Source organism: Oncorhynchus clarkii, chromosome 10, assembly GCF_045791955.1.
Source record: "Oncorhynchus clarkii lewisi isolate Uvic-CL-2024 chromosome 10, UVic_Ocla_1.0, whole genome shotgun sequence".
Lineage (NCBI taxonomy): Eukaryota > Metazoa > Chordata > Actinopteri > Salmoniformes > Salmonidae > Oncorhynchus > Oncorhynchus clarkii.
In genome coordinates this window covers 42,683,316-42,700,783 of record NC_092156.1, presented here as the reverse complement: position 1 = coordinate 42,700,783, position 17,468 = coordinate 42,683,316, and the positions used below count along the sequence as shown (strand labels likewise).

Sequence of the window (17,468 nt, the reverse complement as noted above, 5' to 3'; positions counted from 1 at the left end):
CTATATCTAACACGCAAGGTTGCCTCTTAACCTGACAGTAGTGTATCTGATGGTTCCTGCCATGTTCCTGGCTTCGTTAATGCAAGTCTTCGTGCATATGTTGAAACAGCTGGAGGGAACGGCACTCTAGGAGTGCATGATCACTCAGAAAGATTCAAGGGCTGAATTAAATGTCAGAATGTTTACACATCAAAACCTGACATGGAATTTTTTATTCATGAAAGGATTTCACATTGCCAGGGATATGTACTGCCCGGTCTGTCTCTAGTGTGGTGCGGGCATAAGATGTGAGAGCATATTTTGATAGGTTATGGACTATTCTGTTTAGAAATATACGAATAAAACAAAGTCCTAAAGGAGTAAAGCCAGTATACAGTATGAGGGACCATGAAAAAACAGACAGGAGAAAATATAAAAGAAAGACACACTGCAATCTATGATCCCCTGTGGTTTATTGGCAACAACGATCAAGAGTCCATTTACAAAGAACAAGCCCATAGAGAGAGACATAAATGAACAGTTCCTTCCTATGATATGTCTATCCCAAAGAAGTGCATTCCTCATATGGGAATGGTCTTGATGACAAATGAATCATACATTTCCCAAGGTACTCTTCTCTTGTAATTGTGATAAGGGCCACTATGGCATATTGCACATTAATTAAAAAGGAGGCATCAAAATTCTACCATCTATTGAAGTCTGTCAGGACATTAATTTCCTCTATTATTTTGTTTATTCATTACAACTAAAAACATCCACAAATCCTGATGGTCTGGATAGGGACTTCTTCGCTTTGATGATTCTATTTACACTGAACAAAAATATCAACACAATGTAAAGTCTAGGTCCCATGTTTCATGAGCTGAAATAAGAGATCCCAGACATTTTCCATACGCATAAAAAAGCTTATTTTTCGCAAATTTGTTTACATCCCTGTTAGTCAGTATTTCTCCTTTGCCAAGATAATCCATCCACCTGACAGGTGTGGCATATCAATTAGCTAATTAAACAGCATGATCATTACACAGATGCACCTTGTGCTGGGGACAATAAAAGGCCACTCTAAAATGTGCAGTTTTCTCACACAACACAATGCCACAGATGTCTCAAGTTTTGAGGGAGCGTGCAATTGGCATGCTGACTGCAGGAATATCCACCAGATCTGTTGCCGAGAATGTAATGTTAATTTCTCTACCATCAGCTGCCTCCAATGTCATTTTAGAGAATTTGGCAGTACGTTCAACCGGCCTCACAACCACAGACCACGTGTATGGCGTTGTGAGGGCGAGCGGTTGTGAGGCCGATTGGACGTACTGCAATTGTAATTTGAATGCACAAAAATACAGTGACAAGATCCTGAGGTCTATTGTGAGGCCCTTTTTTAAAGAAATATACAGTGCCTTGCGAAAGTATTTGGCCCCCTTGAACTTTGCGACCTTTTGCCACATTTCAGGCTTCAAACATAAAGATATAAAACTGTATTTTTTTGTGAAGAATCAACAACAAGTGGGACACAATCATGAAGCGGAACGACATTTATTGGATATTTCAAACTTTTTTAACAAATCAAAAACTGAAAAATTGGGCGTGCAAAATTATTCAGCCCCTTTACTTTCAGTGCAGCAAACTCTCTCCAGAAGTTCAGTGAGGATCTCTGAATGATCCAATGTTGACCTAAATGACTAATGATGATAAATACAATCCACCTGTGTGTAATCAAGTCTCCGTATAAATGCACCTGCACTGTGATAGTCTCAGAGGTCCGTCAAAAGCGCAGAGAGCATCATGAAGAACAAGGAACACACCAGGCAGGTCCGAGATACTGTTGTGAAGAAGTTTAAAGCCGGATTTGGATACAAAAAGATTTCCCAAGCTTTAAACATCCCAAGGAGCACTGTGCAAGCGATAATATTGAAATGGAAGGAGTATCAGACCACTGCAAATCTACCAAGACCTGGCCGTCCCTCTAAACTTTCAGCTCATACAAGGAAAAGACTGATCAGAGATGCAGCCAAGAGGCCCATGATCACTCTGGATGAACTGCAGAGATCTACAGCTGAGGTGGGAGACTCTGTCCATAGGACAACAATCAGTCGTATATTGCACAAATCTGGCCTTTATGGAAGAGTGGCAAGAAGAAAGCCATTTCTTAAAGATATCCATAAAAAGTGTTGTTTAAAGTTTGCCACAAGCCACCTGGGAGACACACCAAACATGTGGAAGTAGGTGCTCTGGTCAGATGAAACCAAAATTGAACTTTTTGTCAACAATGCAAAACGTTATGTTTGGCGTACAAGCAACACAGCTGAACACACCATCCCCACTGTCAAACATGGTGGTGGCAGCATCATGGTTTGGGCCTGCTTTTCTTCAGCAGGGACAGGGAAGATGGTTAAAATTGATGGGAAGATGGATGGAGCCAAATACAGGACCATTCTGGAAGAAAACCTGATGGAGTCTGCAAAAGACCTGAGACTGGAACGGAGATTTGTCTTCCAACAAGACAATGATCCAAAACATAAAGCAAAATCTACAATGGAATGGTTCAAAAATAAACATATCCAGGTGTTAGAATGGCCAAGTCAAAGTCCAGACCTGAATCCAATCGAGAATCTGTGGAAAGAACTGAAAACTGCTGTTCACAAATGCTCTCCATCCAACCTCACTGAGCTCGAGCTGTTTTGCAAGGAGGAATGGGAAAAAACTTAAGTCTCTCGATGTGCAAAACTGATAGAGACATACCCCAAGCGACTTACAGCTGTAATCGCAGCAAAAGGTGGCGCTACAAAGTATTAACTTAAGGGGGCTGAATAATTTTGCACGCCCAATTTTTCAGTTTTTGATTTGTTAAAAAAGTTTGAAATATTCAATAAATGTCGTTCCACTTCATGATTGTGTCCCACTTGTTGTTGATTCTTCACAAAAAAATACAGTTTTATATCTTTATGTTTGAAGCCTGAAATGTGGCAAAAGGTTGCAAAGTTCAAGGGGGCCGAATACTTTCGCAAGGCACTGTATAACTAACAGATGCATATCTCTATTCCCAGTCATGTGAAATCCATAGATTAGTGCCTAATGAATTTATTTAAATTGAAGGATTTCCTCATAGGTACTGTAATTCAGTCAAATCAATGAAATTATTGCATATTGTTGTTCAGTATAGATAGGATAAATTATTTAATTTGAGTGAAAAGCAACTGACTGATATTCAGACTGAATGTGAACTGACTTTGTGAGCAGTGGCTCTTGAGGTTAGCTATCATCGTGTTTACCTGTCTTCCACACAGGCCTGGTTTTACACAAACATACCTCAGGTAGGAAAGTCACTAACAGGGCAAATTATCTGTTTAATTGAATTGAATTCTGAGTCAGAATTGGGCATTACATGAGAATAAATATGATGTAAACACTCTTGAAATAGCAGTAAGTCAGCACATTTTCTACAGTTTGGCAACATGTTTCTCTGCTGGTATCTCTTCTAATGTGACTTCAGCTTACAGTCCACTGCGGTCCAACATAGCTTGCTCTTTTATGTGTCATTTTGTCTGTACATCCTCGGCAGTCTCCAAGCAGCAGATAACAGATATAGAGGACCATTGTACTCCTGCCTTGCTCCCCTCCCTCGCTGTCTGTCTGTCTGGACCGTGGGCAGTGTATCAGATCTCACAGGCCACAGCCACGGAAGCTGGCACTCCATTTAAGGGGGTGTGGTTATGTTCAGCGGCTGCAGGGCAGACTGACTCCCTCCCTCCCAGCAAGCACACAACGCTCCTATTTTCCTAGTGGCACAGCTCACTGTGGTTGTGTGTATTTTGTTTCTAGGTAGAAGCCTTCCAATCAAGTGTCCTGTCCATCCTCAGCCCCTCAGGAGCTCTTACCCATAGAAAAAATAAAGGGAACACTAAAATAACACATCCTAGATCTGAATGAATTAAATATTATTTTTAAATACTTTTTTCTTTACATAGTTGAATGTGCTGACAACAAAATCACACAAAAATGATCAATGGAAATCAAATTTATCAACTCATGGAGGTCTGGATTTGGAGTCACACTCAAAATTAAAGTGGAAAACCACACTACAGCCTGATCCAACTTTGATGTAATGTCCTTAAAACAAGTCAAAATGAGGCTCAGTAGTGTGTGTAGCCTCCACGTGCCTGTATGACCTCCCTACAATGCCTGGGCATGCTCCTGATGAGGTGGCGGATGGTCTCCTGAGGGATCTCCTCCCAGACCTGGACTAAAGCATCCGCCAACTCCTGGACAGTCTGTGGTGCAACGTGGCGTTGGTGGATGGAGCGAGACATGATGTCCCAGATGTGCTCAATTGGATTCAGGTCTGGGGAACGGGCGGGCCAGTCCATAGCATCAATGCCTTCCTCTCGCAGGAACTGCTGACACACTCCAGCCACATGAGGTCTAGCATTGACTTGCATTAGGAGGAACCCAGGGCCAACCGCACCAGCATATGGTCTCACAAGGGGTCTGAGGATCTCATCTCGGTACCTAATGGCAGTCAGGCTACCTCTGGCGAGCACATGGAGGGCTGTGTGGCCCCCCAAAGAAATGTGTGGGTTGTGTGGGTTGTAGACTCCGTCTCATGCTACCACTAGAGTGAAAGCACCGCCAGCATTCAAAAGTGACCAAAACATCAGCCAGGAAGCATAGGAACTGAGAAGTGGTCTGTGGTTATCACCTGCAGTACCACTCCTTTATTGGGGGTGTCTTGCTAATTGCCTATAATTTCCACCTGTTGTCTATTCCATTTGCACAACAGCATGTGAAATGTATTGTCAATCAGTGCTGCTTCCTAAGTGGACAGTTTGATTTCACAGAAGTGTGATTGACTTGGAGTTACATTGTGTTGTTTAAGTGTTCCCTTTATTTTTTTGAGAAGTGTATATTGTACTATGGTCTAAATACTGTAGTATTAGTATATTTATACTGAAGTATACTATAGTATACTGAAGTCCGCACAAACACTATAGTGAAAACTGTAGTATTCACTATAGTGTTTTTGCTGACATAACTGCAGTATACTATTGTGTTAAACTGTAGTGTTTTTGCGGACAAGATCGTAGTATACTGTAGTATTTACTGTCATGTTTTTGCGGACATGACTGTAGTATACTATAGTATTCACTGTAGTGTTTTTGCGGAAATGACTTTAGTATACTATAGTATTCACGGTAGTGTTTTGTATATTGTATATTGTAGTAACACCTGCCGACTAGTGTTAGCTAAGATGGCACAACTACCAGACTACGCCTACTGTTTATTGAGGGGGACACATCAACCAGAAGACACAGGTTCATGATATGCCACCTATTGAGTTGGGTCAACAGTTTTGAGCAATGCAATGGACCAGACAACACATCATTACAATTGTAACAACTAGACAGGTTAGACAGGTTCTAGAACCATTAAAAGGAGTCAGTACAGAGGTAGATAAGAACAACCAACGCTTATTAAAACGTTTAGAGGATTAAGTTAGCATGTTTGACCTAGATAAACACAAATTAATAAGACTTCTGAGATCTGTTACTTTCACTACAAAAAACACGACAGTGAATACTATAGTATACTACAGTCATTTCCGCAAAAACACTACAGTGAATACTATAGTATTTTATAGTCATGTCCGCAAGAACACTACAGTTTAACACAATAGTATACTGCAGTTATGTCAGCAAAAACACTATAGTGAATACTATAGTATACTAAAGTCATTTCCACAAAAACACTATAGTGAATACTATAGTATACTACAGTCATTTCCGCAAAAACACTACAGTGAATACTATAGTATTTTATAGTCATGTCCGCAAGAACACTACCGTGAATACTATAGGATACTAAAGTCATTTCCTCAAAAACACTACAGTGAATACTATAGTATACTAAAGTCATTTCCACAAAAACACTACAGTGAATACTATAGTTACTACAGTCATGTCCACAAAAACACTACAGTAAATACTATAGTATACTACAGTCATGTCCCCAAAAACACTACAGTAAATATTATAGTATACTACAGTCATGTCCCCAAAAACACTACAGTAAATACTATAGTATACTACAGTCATGTCCCCAAAAACACTACAGTGAATACTATAGTATACTACAGTTATGTCCCCAAAAACACTACAGTAAATACTATAGTATATTAAAGTCATTTCCGCAAAAACACTACAGTGAATAGTACAGTAAACTCTAGACCACCTTTACTCCACACACAGAGACAGGTACAAAGCTCTCCTTCGCCCACCATTTGGCAAATCTGATCATAATTCTATCCTCCTGATTCCTGCTTACAAGCAGATACTCAAGCAGGAAGCACCAGTAACTCGGTCAATAAAAAGTGGTCAGATGAAGCAGATGCTAAGCTACAGGACTGTTTTGCTAGCACAGACTGGAATATGTTCCGGGATTCTTCCGATGGCATTGAGGAGTACACCACATCAGTCACTGGCTTCATCAATAAGTGCATTGATGACGTCGTCCCCACAGTGACTGTACGTACATACCCCAACCAGAAGCCATGGATTACAGGCAACATCCGCACTGAGCTAAAGGGTAGAGCTGCTGCTTTCAAGGAGCAGGACACTAACCCGGAAGCTTATAAGGAATCCCGCTATGCCCTCTGATGAACCATCAAACAGGCAAAGCGTCAATACAGGACTATGATTGAATCGTAATACACTGGCTCCGACGCTCGTCAGATGTGGCAGGGCTGGCAAACTATTACAGACTTCAAAAGAGAAGCACAGCTGCGAGCTGCCCAGTGACACGAGCCTACCAGACGAGGTAAATTACTTCTATGCTAGCTTCGAGGCAAGTAACACTAAAAAATGCATGCCAGCATCAGCTGTTCCGGACGACTGTGTGATCACAGGACCTTTAAGCAGGCCGCAGGGCCAGATGGATTACCAGGACGAATACTCTGATGATTGCTGACCAACTGGCAAGTGTTCACTGACATTTTCAACCTGTCCCTGACTGAGTCAGTAATACCAACATGTTTCAAGCAGACCACCATAGTCCTTGTGCCCAAGAACACTAAGGTAACCTGCCTAAATGACTACCGACCCGTAGCACTCACGTCTGTAGCCATGAAGTGCTTTGAAATTCTGGTCATGGCTCACATCAACACCATTATTCCAGAAACTTGAGACCCACTCCAATTTGCATACCGCCCCAACACATCCACAGATTATGCTATCTCTATTGCACTCCACACTGCTCTTTTCCACTTGGACACAAGGAACACCTATGTGAGAATGGTGTTCATTGACTACAGCTCACCACAAGTGCCCTCAAAGCTCATCACTATGCTAAGGACCCTGGGACTAAACACCTCTTTCTGCAACTGGATCCTGGACTTCCTGACAGGCCACCCCCAGGTGGTAAGGGTAGCTAACAACACATCCGCCACGTTGATCCTCAACACGGGGCCCTTCAGGGGTGCATGCTCAGTCCCCTCCTGTACTCCCTGTTCACTCATGACTGCATGGCGAGGCAAGACTCCAACACCATCATTAAGTTTGCCGATGACACAAGTGGTAGGCCTGATGACAGACAATGATGAGACAGCATATAGGGAGGAGGTCAGAGACCTGGCTGTGTTGTGCCAGGACAACAACCTCTCCCTCAACGTGATCAAGACAATGGAGATGATTGTGGACTACAGGAAAAGGGGGACTGAGCACGCCACCATTCTCATCAATGGGGCTGTATTGGAGCAGGTTGAGAGCTTCAAGTTCCTTGGTGTCCACATCAACAACAAACTGTCATGGGCCAAACACACCAAGACAGTCGTGAAGAGGGCACGACAAAGCCTTTTCCCCCTCAGGAGACTGAAAAGATTTGGCATGGGTCCTCAGATCATCCAAAAGGTTCTACAGCTGCACCATCGAGAGTATCCTGACCGGTTGCATCACTGCCTGGTATGGTAACTGCTCAGGCTCCGACCGCAAGGCACTACAGAGGGTAGTGCGTACGGCCAAGTACATCACTGGGGCTAAGCTTCCTGCCATCCAGGACCTCTATACCAGGTGGTTTCAGAGGAAGGCACTTAAAATTGTCAAAGACTCCAGCCAAACTTGTCATGGACTGTATTGTCTGTGGTACCGGAGCACCAAGTCTAGGTCCAAAAGACTTCTTAGCAGCTTCTACCTCCAAGCCATAAGACTCCCAAACAGCTAATCAAATGGCTATTTGCATGCCCCCGCCCATCTTTTACGCTGTTGCTGCTCCTCTTTGTTTATTATTTATGCATTGTCTCTTTAACTCTACCTACATGTACAGTTGAAGTCGGAAGTTTACATACACTTAGGTTGAAGTCATTAAAACTTGTTTTTTAACCACTCCACAAATTTGGTGTTAACAAACTATAGTTTTGACAAGTCGGTTAGGACATCTACTATGTGCATGACAAGTAATTTTCCAAAAATTGTTTACAGACAGATTATTTCACTTATAATTCACTGCATCACAATTCCAGTGGGTCAGACGTTTACATACACTAAGTTGACTGTGCCTTTAAACAGCTTGGAAAATTCCAAAAAATGATGTCATGGCTTTAAAGCTTCTGATAGGCTAATTGACATAATTTGAGTCAATTGGAGGTGTACCTGTGGATGTATTTCAAACTCAGTGCCTCTTTGCTGACATCATGGGAATATCTAAATAAATCAGTCAAGATAAAAAATTGTCGACCTCCACAAGTCTGGTTCATCCTTGGGAGCAATTTCCAAATGCCTGAAGGTACCATGTTCATCTGCACAAACAATAGTACACAAGTATAAACACCATGGGACCCTGCAGCCATCATACCGCTCAGGAAGGAGACTTGTTCTGTCTCCTAGAGATGAACGTACTTTGGTGCGAAAAGTGCAAATCAATCCCAGAACAACAGCAAAGGACCTTGTGAAGATGCTGGAGGAAACGGGTACAAAAGTATCTATTTCCACAGTAAAAAGAGTCCTCTATTGACATAACCACTCCTTCGTTGCCCGGGCGGTGTGTTTGGGATCATTGTCATGCTGAAAGACCCAGCCACGTTTCATCTTCAATGGAAGGAGGTTTTCACTCAAAATCTTACGATACATGGCCCCATTCATTCTTTATTTTACACCGATCAGTCGTCCTGGTCCCTTTGCAGAAAAACAGCCCCAAAGCATGATGTTTCCACTCCCATGCTTCATAGTAGGTATGGTGTTCTTTGGATGCAACTCAGCATTCTTTGTCCTCTGAACACGACGAGTTGAGTTTTTACCAAAAAGTTATATTTTGGTTTCATTTGACCATATGACATTCTCCCAATCTTCTTCTGGATCATCCAAATGCTCTCTAGCAAACTTCAGACGGGCCTGGACATGTACTGGCTTAAGCAGGGGGACACGTCTGGCACTGCAGGATTTGAGTCCCTGGCGGCATAGTGTGTTACTGATGGTAGGCTTTGTTACTTTGGTCCCAGCTCTCTGCAGGTCATTCACTAGGTCCCCCCGTGTGGTTCTGGGATTTTTGCTCACCGTTCTTGTGATAATTTTGACCCCACGGGGTGAGATCTTGCGTGGAACCCCAGATCGAGGGAGATTATCAGTATGTCTTCCATTTCCTAATAATTGCTCCCACAGTTGATTTCTTCAAACCAAGCTGCTTACCTATTGTAGATTCAGTCTTCCCAGCCTTGCACAATTGGTGGCTGACTAAATACTTTTTTGCCCCACTGTACCTAAAGAAGAGTTAATCTCTTAGTGAGTTTTATGCAGTAGTAGTCCTGAATTTACCTCAGTGCTTCCCAAACTGAAAACAATAACTTCATTTTCAGTCTGGTTCTGCGGCAGTCTTGATTTTCCTACAAAAACATTGTCTGTCCTCCTTCTCTTCAAAATACGAGTTGCTGGAGGCGAACCTGGTTCCATGAGACCAACTCTCTCCCTGAGCTCCGTAATGATGAGCTGGCCCATTTATTCGTTAATTAACAGCTAGTCATTTTTCCTCTCTCTCCCCTCTCTCACTCATTTTCCAGTCCAATCTCTTTCTCCCTCACTTCCTCTCTCGTTCGCCCCTGCTGGGATTCTGACCTGTGCATGTGTGATGTGCTGTCAATCACACATTATCTTTGGTGTTCCAACAGCTCCTCCACATTTGGCTCTGAGGCAGAAACACATTTTGGCAACAGATTGTTTCAGGCCACCACGTCTGTCTGATTTGTTCCAGAAGAATCAGAGTTCAGGCAACAGCATTTCCATGCAAACTGTGTGTGGGTACTATTCAGTATAGGACAGGCGATAGATAGATGATTTACACAGCTGAACATTTCCTCATTATGCTTTAATGGACATCAACAACCATATCATTTTGGTGTTGAGATCGATAACACTATTTAACTATAAATGATAATGACACAATCATTTCCTGTATCGATCAGCCAACGAGGATCTGATCAAGGTCACACTTAATTTACATGTGTCAATGTCCCCCGTTAGACATCATGCTTACTACTGTAGCTAGTTTTAGCACCGCATGAAAAGCAATTTTCCTCATGTGGATAATTGCATAATGACACACAACGCACATAATGAATCGCATTATGTTCTCAAATTGCTACCGTACATCAGACACAGTTAGGTAAACACAGTGATGATGACAAGCATGTACACATCTTAGAGATGTTCTGATGCTGTCACATTAGATAGTGTAGATGTTGCATGTTTTCCCAATAAGCCACTCACTGGAGCATTTAGTGTTTCCTAATAGTCCACTTCACCTCTGACGTTTTCCTATCATCTCAATTATGTGACATGCGAAAGGCTGTCCTCAGAGAGCAGTGTCAGGCAGCATGGAACATTGGTATTTTGCTGTGTCATAATCATGGTGTGGTCATTTTTATGAACAGACCAGATGATTACAGCCTCTCCACGGGTCATTACTTTCTTTAGAAACTTTTAGGGTGTGTTCTCCCTGATGCATTCTAATTGGCTCGATCTGTTTGGTCTAATCTTCAGAATGACCTTTGGATGAAAATATGTATGATGTGTTATATTGTGCTGCCATCTTTCAATATCAAGATTATTTCACATGACTGTTTGTAGAAGCAAAAAGTCAGACGAAATAATCATTTGACACGCATGAGTGAGCAACTGCAGTAAACAATTCTGAGACTGCATAACAAATGTTTATGAGGGATACTTGGGAGACATAAGTTGCATTGCAATTACACAGCATGGACTTAAGAGAGCGGCTTAACGACTTGTAACTATGGCAACACAATACAGACTCTCATGGAAGTGGCCTATTAAGGATGCAAATTGTCTTCCTCCAGACTGTGCCCGTTAAGCTTTTAACACTTATTCCCGCCCTGAATATATGTTTATCATATTGTGACAAAGAGCGAAATGAAGACCGGTATGGTGGGAGAGAAGATGGAGGACTATTGTGAGAGCCCATTATAGTGAACGTCAATGGGTTTCCCTGAAGGGCACTTCTTTTTACCGGAGACTCAGAAACAATAGTTTTAATTATCAGTTAACCATCCTTATTACAACCTGCCTTTATTTTCTTATTTTCCTGCTAGAGAACTAATATGGTGAGAGTCCCCATGAGCAAGGGCACGATGATGGATGCATTCACCCTCAAACACCAACAGGAAAAATAGCTCTACCTAATTTGTTCATGTGTAGGACCATTCACTGTACAGGGTTCCTTCCCAAGTTTTCATATCCAAGTGTTATCTGTCTTCCCTCGTCACAGAAAGTATCATTTGGTAGCTGAAACAGGGAACAATTACAGCAGAGAAAAATATGAGTAAGAGAATGAGAAAGAAAGAAAGAGAGAGAGAGCGAGAGAGAGAGAGAGAGAGAGAGAATTCTTCACTGGTCTAGCCAAAAAGGCTACAGAGGGAAGGAGAGAGGTTTGTACCAGTTGATAATAAACCAACATGTGACATCTTTTGGCAAGGCTTAATGCATGCAGGGCCAGAGCAGCTACAGAGAAGCACAACGTCCACCTCCTAAACTCCATTTGGATCAGGAAGAGTCCATTTTAGTAAAACAAAAAACTGTTAGCTTGTAGACGGATGCTTTATAATCAAGCAAAAATAACTCCAGGGGACTGAAAATTATATCGCCTTTATTCATCTCTTGCACGATAAGGCTTTTTAACTGCTTCATTCTGGGCCATGCAGCTGGCTAGCGTGTTGATACCGCGGGTCTCCAGTGTTTTTAGCACAACAGAGTTGTGAAATGAGAGCAGAGCTTGGTGGGATCAAGACAGGCCCCGGGACTAGTTCTGTCATCTTCGTCAAGCAGGGTTCTACACAGTACCTGGGGCAGATTAGACTGCCCTCAATTTCATCACACCAGGCCTGTCAAGGCTAGCCCGCCAGAGAACAGGAGAATACACCACGACAGCGCAGACACAGGCACAAATGGGACGGAGCTACGTAAACCTCCAGAGATACAGGAGAGGAAAGAGAGATAGACAGAAGAGGAGAGAGTGAGGAGAAAGAGAGAGAGAGAGGGAGACAAGAGGAGAGAGGAGAAAGAGAGAAAGGAGTGAGAGAGTGACAGGAGGGGAGAGAGAGATACAGGAGAGGAGTAGGAAAGACAGAGGTACAGGGAAGGTGAGAGGGAGAGAAACAGAGAGACAAGGGAGATGAGAGAGGAACAGAGATGAGAGAGCAACACATTCACTTCCGCTCAAGCCATCACCAAGATAACCCACAATTAAGGGATTGGACGGACAGCCTCTAAAGTCATCTGCGGACCACATAGATACTTACTGTAAGCGTTCTACACTTTGACCGGGATTTGCGTGTTCTTGTTATTGGCCTGATATTTGAGTTTTGCCCAAAATATCTTCCTGAATTTAGCTCTGATTCGTCCGCTGTCGTGACGGTGGAGAAATTAGAGCAGACATGGCATATTGGGCCCAGTGAGGAGGCAGGATGAATGGTCCTGAGGGTAGGAGTTGGGGGTAGGGGAATGGGGCGAGGATTCCTGAGACTGGCTGGGAGTGGCAACAGATGGGCAACTAGACCACTGGATCTGTGAGACACCAAGTTGTGAGTTGCCTGGGTATAGGTTGTCCTCCAATTTTGTTTTTGAAATGACGTAATACGCTGTTAATTAGATCTGTTTTCCCAGGCGTTAAACAGTCCTACTTTTTGGTAATTAATAAATCATTTCCAGAAACTCGCTGAATCCTTTTGATACTCAAAGGATGATTATGTTAATGTTAACCTAGCTAATTATTGCGTTGTAATTCAATTACGGTTTACGCTCCATATAATGCAGCCGATTGCACTCTGTTGTCTTCTCACTATTAGTAGATGGAAGGCTGCCTATTCAGAATGAGCAGTGGCTCTGCATGGCTCGATTCATTCATCTCGCATGCCAAACCTAATTGTGTGTCTGATTAAGACACATGCAATTCCTCCAGGCCTGCCCCATAACCAATTTCCTGATCTCTAAAATGAACCCATTCCATTCTAAGCAGCTGACATGTGTCACTGAACATGAAAAGGATGTCTGAATATGTATTTGCATAAAAAGCCATTCTCCACTTGTTCGGTAACCAATAGGCTCTAGACTCTGTCAATGAGTCAACATTGTTTTGACTTGAATTCGACTCGGTGGTCAAAGGGTTCAACGTGTCACTTCCTGTTGCACTGAATGGGCTTTTTGCATATAGCCGATGATGTCATGTTTAGTCAGTCACTCACTATAGGATTTACTGTGTTGACATACAGTACAGCCCAGTAGAAGATGCTTGCAGTATTCATTTGGCAGATAAGGGTAGTCCAATGCGACACTACCTTTAACACTCCTTCTGTAAGTATGACATAATTACAACAGTTTTGTCTCAAATATAATATAAATAACAAAAAAAACTGATGCATATTACAATATTTGGGATTAATTATTTGATAGGTCACGCTGGTCCTTTAGGGGTCACATTCTGAGGATCTGGATGATGGTGCAATAATAAAATACTTACCATGTCTGTGTCTGACACCGGTCCAAAGCTGGTCACGTAGATATTTGTCCTCACCTCCGTCACACTCTCTGCTTGGACACGAAGAGAATACAAAGAGGCAGAGTTTAAGTACCTTTATGAAATGACAAAGGAGTGCTCCATCTCAGATGTTTACCATTCTTAAGCAAAATTCTGGAGAATTTGGTTTTCAAACAGCTGTTTTTAAGTGGCAACTATATTTGAGAATAATTCCAATCTATGTTTTCATGCTCACCCCAGCACAGAGACAGCCTTAGTTAAAGTGGTAAATGATCTTAGAGCCAACACAGATGCCAAACAGCTCGCTGTCCTTGTACTCTTGAATTTAAGTGCTGCATTCAACACTGTTGACCATGAAGTCCTTCTGGACAGACTGGAGGGGTGGGTTGGACTCTCCGGTCCAGTTCTAAATTGGTTTAGGACCTATTTAACCAGTTGAGAGTTTTTTATCACCCTTGGTGAACATAACTCAGATAAAATACACATCACATGTGGCGTTCCAGAATGTTCTATTTTGGGTCCGGTACTGTTCAGTTTATACATGTTACCCTTTGGCAGTGTTATCAGAAAGCACAGCACAGATTTTCACTGCTACGCCGACGATACACAACTTTACATTTCTGTGTCATCAGAGGATTTTAGCTCAACGGATAAATTATTAGTCTTTATTAGTGATTTTAAATACTTGAATGGCTCACAACTTCCTCCAGCTAAATCAAGAAAAGACCGATGTACTATTTAAAAGAGATCTTAAATACATCTTCTTAGCTTTGCTTTTCCTCAGGGTGCTTTTTAGTCGTTCAGTTTTTGTCATTCTTTTGTTTTTTATCTTATGTTTGTTGTGTCGTAAATCTTTCCGCTATTATTATTTTTTATCCATAATTTCCTGTAAAGCACATTGCTTTGCATTCCATGTCTGTAATCTGCCGTATAAAAAAATCTTGATCTGATTTGACCAGTCCTTTCCCTGACCACCAGACCTTAATGCTGCTCTGTCTGCTCCAGGTTAGTTGTTAATGTCAGTTCAGAAAAGTCAGCTCACTTTCCAAACTACAAATCCAATGGTAGAGGCAGAGGCATGACTATTTCATGTCGCAACACTCTACACCATATAAACAAGACTGAACCTACTGTATGGAGATAGCCAGACTTTAATCAGGGTTGTTTTCAGGGAGAGTGTTTGCATCATCATCATCACAAAGTCACAAACGGAGATTAGAAACAAACTGAGATTAGAAACAAACTGAGATTAGAAACGAGAAATGAGAAATGAGAGATGAGAAATCACAGGAATAATGAGGCTTGGCAGGACCACATATTTAGGCCTGTTTAGAGGGACTTGTTTGTATTGGTGTCAGATGATGCTGTGCATTATCCTACGGTTTTCTACTGTGCATTATCCTTCAACTGGAAGTCTTTCCTATCTGGGCTAAACAACATTTCTGGTGTAACTGGGTGAAATGTGCAGTTTCAGAAGAGAGTTAAAGAAAAGACAAGAGATGTAACAGAGAGATGACAATGTGCTGCACATGAGTCATCCTAAATACAATGACGGGAGTGTGGGGAATCACCTTGAAGTTATAAGGTTTCCAAATAGAGCCTCACGACCTTAACTTTGATTTCATAAATTGTAGGATGTAAATGAATGTCTCTGTGCAAATGAGGGGCTTTGATGTAAGGCTGTGAGTGGCTGTCTGCCAGTCGTTGCTCCTAGACAAACTGGAACCAATGGAATGCTTCCAGAACCTGCCTTTATGGAATTTAGAGTTCCCCTGGCAACATGACATCCGCCATTAATCAAAATGCACATGCCGAGGTCTTTGGAATACAGAACACGTCCAATACATTTGGAGGGCACCTGAGATCTCTGTCTGGAAGGTCGGAGACTCATGGAAAGTGCACAGGTGGCATAGCTGATGTGGTGACACTTATCAGACATCCTAGTGGGGGTGGAACAGTGTGGGGGTGCTCAACACTGTCAGCTTAAAACGTCACATGGATTTCATATTCACACTCTCACCGACCTCTGACCAAGAATCCAAAAAATGACTTATAATAAGTTAAATTAAAAAAATATACACAATGAACTTAAAATCATTAGCATACGGTCTTAATGCTGCCCTGATGATTATCTAGCATTAGCCTTCCTCCGCCAAGGCCGGGCCATGCCCAGTGGGCAGGAAATCAGAGCTCTGCTGGACCTCTGGGATCTGAAGACTAGGCTTGCATGCCAAGTGTCAAGAAGCTGCTGTTTTGAATAGGGTCTTTGTAGCATTCTGCTAGCGATAAGCATCTCCTTGTGATGAGGATTAGTCATTTCACTGTTCCAAAAAGCAATCTGTTCAACATCTGAAGAGATGTACTCTCACTGTGATCAGGGAAACTGAGCTGGTAATGAAAACCATTGTCAGACTCTGTAGGATCAATGGAGGTCACTCTGACAAGGGAACCAATTCATCATGGGGTCACAGCCCCAAATCCATCACTATACGCCACAGCTAGCTGCCTGGCTCACTGGGCGTGGGCTGGCACCGCGGGGAGGCAGGGAGGAAGGAGAGAGGAGAGCAGGTGCACTCTGTTTCAGTAGAGGCAGTGGCCAGCGGCTTGTTTTTAACTAGGTAGATAATTGTATTTCACTCCAGGTTCTGGTGCGCCATATCACGTGTTCAAGCTTTTGTCCCAGACCACCACTAACAGAGCTGATTCAAATAATTAAGGTCTTTATAAATAGCTGATTGATTCTTCAAGTTAAAACTAGCTTACTTTAATAGTTTAAGGTAGTAGAAGCAGACAGTTCGACATTACAAAAAGCTAATATGCTAGCTAGCTGATGAGCTCTTTGAAGCAAAGCATGGCTATATAGTGACTGTTTCAAACACAGTTCTATTAAAGTGGTGGATGGCAGACTCAGCAGCTTAGAGAGAATCCTACACATTGTGCGCGGCAGAGTCCAGAAAGCACCATAAGCAGTGTGTCTGGCTGTTAGAGGTAGGGAGGGGTGAGCAGTGTCTTCGCTCAACAAACCAGCCTACCTCCCAGCCCGGGGCGCAGGCGGTTGTCGTAGCCATCCAGCAGTCTGTCCAGGATCCGGGTGAAAATGGTGATGTTGTCTCTACTGTCGTCAGGCAACGGCTCTCTGTGCCCAACCACTGCCCTGCAGAGTGAGAGAGAGACAGAGCGAGCGAGCGAGAGAGAGAGAGAGAGAGAGAGAGAGAGAGAGAGAGAGAGAGAGAGAGAGAAAGTGTTAGATTGAACACAGCAGACATCTTTGAGTCTTTCCTGTAGCATTGGTTCCTCCGGCTCCTCAGATCAGCCATGGGAAATACACTAAATAGAAAAAGCTGTCCGCAGCTTCACTTTGTGCTCATTATCAATTTCCTGTTTACAACGAGATCTGGCCAAACCATTGGAGTAACCACTGTTGTTTCCAACCACTGAGA

General features: G+C 42.6%; 1 protein-coding gene across 2 annotated transcripts in view; it reads right to left on the bottom strand.

The window, feature by feature from the left end:
• The window catches only part of LOC139419565 (gamma-aminobutyric acid receptor subunit alpha-3-like), an 86,178-nt gene extending 69,108 nt beyond the window's left edge, over positions 1 to 17,070 (bottom strand). The window contains exons 1-2 of one of the 2 annotated variants that reach the window (XM_071169535.1): positions 17,061 to 17,070; positions 14,011 to 14,081 (exon numbers count right to left, since the gene is read on the bottom strand). In XM_071169535.1, the coding sequence (XP_071025636.1) occupies positions 14,011 to 14,013 (3 nt within the window). In that variant the 5' untranslated portion in view covers positions 14,014 to 14,081; positions 17,061 to 17,070. Of the gene's footprint in view, positions 1 to 14,010; positions 14,428 to 17,060 lie in introns of those variants that run through there. The other variant, XM_071169536.1, reaches the window with a different exon arrangement.
• Positions 17,071 to 17,468: the final 398 nt, after the last annotated feature.